The following is a 6000-nucleotide window of genomic DNA, read 5'->3' on the forward strand; positions in this document are numbered from 1 at the left end:
AACACTGAGTAACAATAGGCAGCTAGGAGAAAGACCTGCAACCTCTAATGAGGGCTTACTATACCAGCCAAAGTCTGGTTAATCAGTAGAGGGCAGCCAAGGTTAGATTCCACATACACACACACCCGTATAGTTTAGTTTGCCAATGAGCTGTCATCTGGATTTTAGAATTCCAAATCTGGAAGTCTTAAAAATAGATGTCTCCATCCTTCATTTAAAATGACATAAGGGTTACTCTTGGGTAGTGTGCTGTACATTGAGGGTTTCTTTCAAAACAGATGGGCGAAAGTAATCAATGCTCTTCGGTGAGAACTTTGCCAAGACAATTGTTCATCCCGCACGCATTAAACAAACGGAATCTGCTTGCGTAAGCTGTGTTACACAACAGACTTGGCTTTGTTTTGTAGCCTGTTAGTTGGATTTCACCAAGGAAGCCTGAAGTTAAGTTCCCTTCCTTTCCACTAGGGGGCCACATGGATCATTTCCATGGCGTTCTCTTCAAGGGATGCGAAAAGAAAAACTCAGGAAAGTCCACCAAAGAAACTTTTTATCGGCTACAGAATAGAAAAACATGCAGAAGCTGCAACGTTAAGTCTGCTTGACCCATGAATAAGTTCCCTCTCACTTCTCACTTGGTTCTGCAACCCAACAAGACAGGCACAGACTTCAGAGGATCATTAGAACTGCAGAAAAAACAATGGCTACCAACCTGTCTTCCACTGAGGACCCGTATACTGCACGAGTCAAAAAGAGGGCTGTGAACCCCTCACATCCTGGACATAAACTGTTTCAACTCCTACCCTTAAAATGACGCTATAGAGCACTGCACACCAGAACAACTAGACACAAGAACAGTTTTTCCCCAAATGCCATCACTCTGCTAAACAAATAATTCCCTCAACACCATCAAAGTACTTACTAATTCTGCACTACTATTAATCTTCTCATTGTTCCCATCACCCATCTCGTCCCGCTTATGAATGCATGACTGTAACTTTGTTGCTTGTATCCTTACGATTTATATTGATATTAATTGTTTCCTGATTGCTTATTTGTACCCTATGACTATCATTAAGTGTTGTACCTTAGAATTCTTGATGATCTTTTCTTTTTATGCACACTGAGAGCGTATGCACCAAGACAAATTCCTTGTGTGTCCAATCACACTTGGCCAATAAAAAAATCTATTCTATTCTATTCTATTCTATTCTATTCTATTCTATTCTATTCTATTCTATTCTATTCTATTCTATTCTATTCTTAAGTGGACATGGCTGGAATTGCAGAGAGCTGGAAAAACCAATTTCACCCCCTCCCCAACCTGGCAACAACTTTTTTCTTTTTTTTTACGTTTTGTTTTATTTATATAACATTCAATTTTCATCAAACAGTATGTGTTCTGGGTATAGTTATGTATACATATACATAACTATATATAGTCATATTACACATCTTTGCTGTGATAATTCATCTCCATCATATTCATAATATAACATAATAGTAGGTAAAGGTTCCCCTCGCACATACGTGCTAGTTGTTCCCGACTCTAGGGGGCGGTAATCATCTCCATTTCAAAGCCGAAGAGCCAGCGCTGTCCGAAGACATCTCCGTGGTCATGTGGCCGGCATGACTCAATGCCAAAGGCGCACGGAACGCTGTTACCTTCCCACCAAAGGTGGTTCCTATTTTTTCTACTTGCATTTTTTACCTGCTTTCGAACTGCTAGGTTGGCAGAAGCTGGGACAAGTAATGGGAGCTCACCCCGTTACGCGGCACTAGGGATTCGAACCGTTGAACTGCCAACCTTTCGATCGACAAGCTCAGCGTCTTACCCACTAAGCCACCGCATCCCCCGACATAATAATATAACATTAATACTTAACACAACATCAACTTCTTTAACAACTCTCCACTTTACCATTTCCTCTTTTTATATTTCCTCCTGTCTAACTTCTGTTTCTGTTATCTAGCCATTGATAGAATATCAATCAATCAAGCCTCTGGTGGTTCAGCAGACTAAGTCTGTCTGTTATTAACACAGCTGCTTGCAATTACTGCAGGTTCAAGTCTCACCAGGCCCAAGGTTGACTCAGCCTTCCATCCTTTATAAGGTAGGTAAAATGATGACCCAGATTGTTGGGGGCAATAAAGTTGACTTTGTATATAATATACAAATGGATGAAGACTATTGCTTAACACAATGTAAGCCGCCCTGAGACTTCGGAGAAGGGTGGGATATAAATGCAAATAAAAAATAAAAATAAAAAAATAAATAAAAAATATGCCTCATATCAACAAATGTTCAGTTTCTTCTTTATCCTTAACAGCAAGTGTTAATCTGTCCATTTTTGCACATTCTAATATTTTCTTAATTACAATTCCCTCAGATGGGGTCTCATCATTTTTCCATTGTTGCACAAATGTAATTCTAGTTGGCAACAACTTTTTTCAGTGTCTCCAAAGTTATAGATAAGAGACGGTTGCTTTTTTAAAACTTAGTTTTGGATTTAGAGCAGGGATGGGCAACTATAACAATGTTAGGACCTGTGGACTTCAATTCCCAGAATTCCTGAGCCAGCGTGGCAGCTAATCAATAAATCAATCAATTAATTCGTAACTGGCTGACCAACCGCACTCAACGTGTAGTCCTCAACGGAACTACATCCACATGGAGGGAAGTATGCAGTGGAGTACCCCAAGGCTCTGTTTTAGGCCCAGTACTCTTCAACATCTTCATCAATGACTTGGACGAGGGGATAGATGGGGAACTCATCAAATTTGCAGATGACACCGAGCTGGCAGGAATAGCCAACACTCCAGAAGATAGGCTCAAGTTACAGAAAGATCTTGACAGACTTGAACATTGGGCGCTATCTAACAAAATGACATTCAACAGTGAAAAAAGTAAGGTTCTACATTTAGGCCAAAAAAACAAAATGCACCAGTACCGTATATGTGGTACCTTGCTCAATAGTAGTACCTGTGAGAGGGATCTTGGAGTCCTAGTGGATAACCATTTAGATATGAGCCAGCAGTGTGCAGCAGCTGTTAAAAAAGCCAACACAGTTCTGGGCTGCATAAACAGAGGGATAGAATCAAGATCACGTGAAGTGTTAGTACCACTTTATAATGCCTTGGTAAGGCCACACTTGGAATATTGCATCCAGTTTTGGTCGCCACGATGTAAAAAAGATGTTGAGACTCTAGAAAGAGTGCAGAGAAGAGCAACAAAGATGATTAGGGGACTGGAGGCTAAAACATATGAAGAACGGTTGCAGGAACTGGGTATGTCTAGTTTAACAAAAAGAAGGACTAGGGGAGACATGATAGCAGTGTTCCAATATCTCAGGGGCTGCCACAAAGAAGAGGGAGTCGGGCTGTTCTCCAAAGCACCTGAGGGTAGAACAAGAAGCAATGGGTGGAAACTGATCAAAGAAAGAAGCAACTTAGAACTAAGGAGAAATTTCCTGACAGTTAGAACAATTAATAAGTGGAACGACTTGCCTTCAGAAGTTGTGAATGCTCCAACACTGGAAATTTTTAAGAAAATGTTGGATAACCATCTGACTGAGATGGTGTAGGGTTTCCTGCCTGGGCAGGGGGTTGGACTAGAAGGCCTCCAAGGTCCCTTCCAACTCTGTTGTTATGTTATGTTAATAAATGTATTTATTGGAGGAACTGACAAGATGGAAGCTTGGCTAGAAACAGTAAGTCCAGGGCCTTCTTCATAGCAATTATCCACTCCCTCACCTAAAAACTTATTTTTTTTTATTAAAAAGGTTTTTATTTTCCATAATAATTCCCACAGTTTGACTAATGTACATTACAATCACTTATCCAACAACCGATCCTATACTCAAATTATGCTCAATCGGGCCTGCTCGGTCACCACTCCCTTCCTTAATCCTTTCTACCCTTCTCATCCTTCTTCTACTTTCCCCACCATCCTCCTCCTCACTTTCCTCCTTCCCCTCCTCCTTCCCATTTCTCACTTCCATCCTTTCTAACCCTCTATCTGCCCCTCCTTCTCCTCTTCCTATCCTTTCTTCCCCTTCCCTTCTCTCCTACCTACCTGCCTACCTACTCTCTTCCTTCTTTACTCCTCTTTCCTTACCCTTTCCCTTGTACCGAGCAGCCCCGACTTTACTCCATTCCAACTTATTTAATTCTACCATTATTCCTGTACAATGACAATCAATCAATTTATAATCTTCTCCCTTCCCCCCCCATTCCCCCCCCCCCCCGAGACTTCCCAGAACAGAATACAGGGTATTGTAACTAACAAACATAATCTAAAATATAACATAAAACATAATCCATTTCACACCGTCACACTATCAATTCCCTTCTTTCTTAAACTTTAATACATAGCAAGTCCTAACTTCACTCAAAAACTAATTGGTGTTTTTTAATCTGATACTTATTTTGAATATAATCGATCCACTTTCTCCATTCCAAAATATATTTTTCTTGTGTATAGTCTTTCAAGTAGACAGAAATTTTTGCCATTTCTGCTAAATTTGATACTTTACTAATCCATTCTCCAACTGTAGGTAAGTCTTCTTTCTTCCAATATTGTGCGATCAATAATCTTGCAGCAGTTATTAAATTCAAAATCAATTTTGTCTCTATAACAGTACAGTCTGGAATTATTCCTAATAAAAAGAACTGTGAAACAAACTTGATCTTCTTCTTCAAAATGTTCTGTATAATCCACCATATTTTAATCCAAAAAGCCTTAACTTTTTGTGCATGCTACTTATTATCATATATGGTGGATTTGCAAAACTTATTTTTATAAGCATGCATTCCCTCTTTGATTATTTATTCATATATCTCGACGACTTATCTAGGTTGGAAAGGGGGCATTTTTTACTTTGTCATAATTTTTGGTTTCATCGGATGCTTTCATGGTTCGTTATTAATGATGGTGCTATACCACTTCGAGCTGGTGTATCAGCAGTATGCAAATATAAACCCAGCAATTAGTACAATATCACTTTGCTGCTATTTCTTTGACCAGTTCAACTATATTCTGAACTCACCTCTACACCGCGTATAAAGGTAAAGGTAAAGGTTCCCCTCGCACATATGTGCTAGTCGTTCCCAACTCTAGGGGGCAGTGCTCATCTCCGTTTCAAAGCCAAAGAGCCAGCGCTGTCTGAAGACATCTCCGTGGTCATGTGGCCAGTGTGACTAAACGCCAAAGGTACACGGAACGCTGTTACCTATTTTTCTACTTGCATTTTTTACATGCTTTTGAACTGCTAGGTTGGCAATTGTTGTTGTTAGTTGCGAAGTCATGTCCAACCCATCGCGACCCATGGACAACGTTCCTCCAGGCCTTCCTGTCCTCTACCATCCTCTGGAGTCCATTTAAACTCATGCCTACTGTTTCAGTGACTCCATCCAGCCACCTCGTGCTGGGACAAATAACTGGAGCTTACCCTGTTATGTGGTGCTAGGGATTTTTTTTTATTTTTTTATTTTTTATTTGCATTTATATCCCACCCTTCTCCGAAGACTCAGGGCGGCTTACACTATGTCAAGCAATAGTCTTCATCCATTTGTATATTATATACAAAGTCAACTTATTGCCCCCCCAACAATCTGAATCCTCATTTTACCTACCTTATAAAGGATGGAAGGCTGAGTCAACCTTGGGCCTGGTGGGACTTGAACCTGCAGTAATTGCAGGCTGCTGTGTTAATAACAGACAGTCTTAGCAGTCTGAGCCACCAGAGGCCACTGAACCACTGAATTGCCGACAAGCTCAGCGTCTTAGCTCTAAGCCACTGCATCCCTTTATCCACCGCGTATACTAATACACAGAATAAAAACAATATTAAAAACACCAGCATAATACAATGATATTCTATTCAAGTGATAGCTACTCATAGTCACCCAAAATCAAAAGCATGTGTCAGTATCCTTTGGAGTTTTGCAGCTCAAATATGGTAGTCGTTATTTATCTGTTTATTTAACACAGAGGGTTTTTTT

General features: G+C 40.2%; 1 protein-coding gene across 1 annotated transcript in view; it reads left to right on the forward strand.

The window, feature by feature from the left end:
• Positions 1–617, forward strand: part of BMP2K (BMP2 inducible kinase) — a 192240-nt gene extending 191623 nt beyond the window's left edge. The window contains exon 16 of the mRNA XM_058193073.1: positions 466–617. Within this exon, the coding sequence (XP_058049056.1) occupies positions 466–602 (137 nt within the window). The 3' untranslated portion in view covers positions 603–617. The remainder of the gene's footprint in view (positions 1–465) is intronic.
• The last annotated feature ends 5383 nt before the right edge of the window (positions 618–6000 follow it).

Source organism: Ahaetulla prasina, chromosome 8, assembly GCF_028640845.1.
Source record: "Ahaetulla prasina isolate Xishuangbanna chromosome 8, ASM2864084v1, whole genome shotgun sequence".
Classification (NCBI taxonomy): Eukaryota; Metazoa; Chordata; class Lepidosauria; order Squamata; family Colubridae; genus Ahaetulla; species Ahaetulla prasina.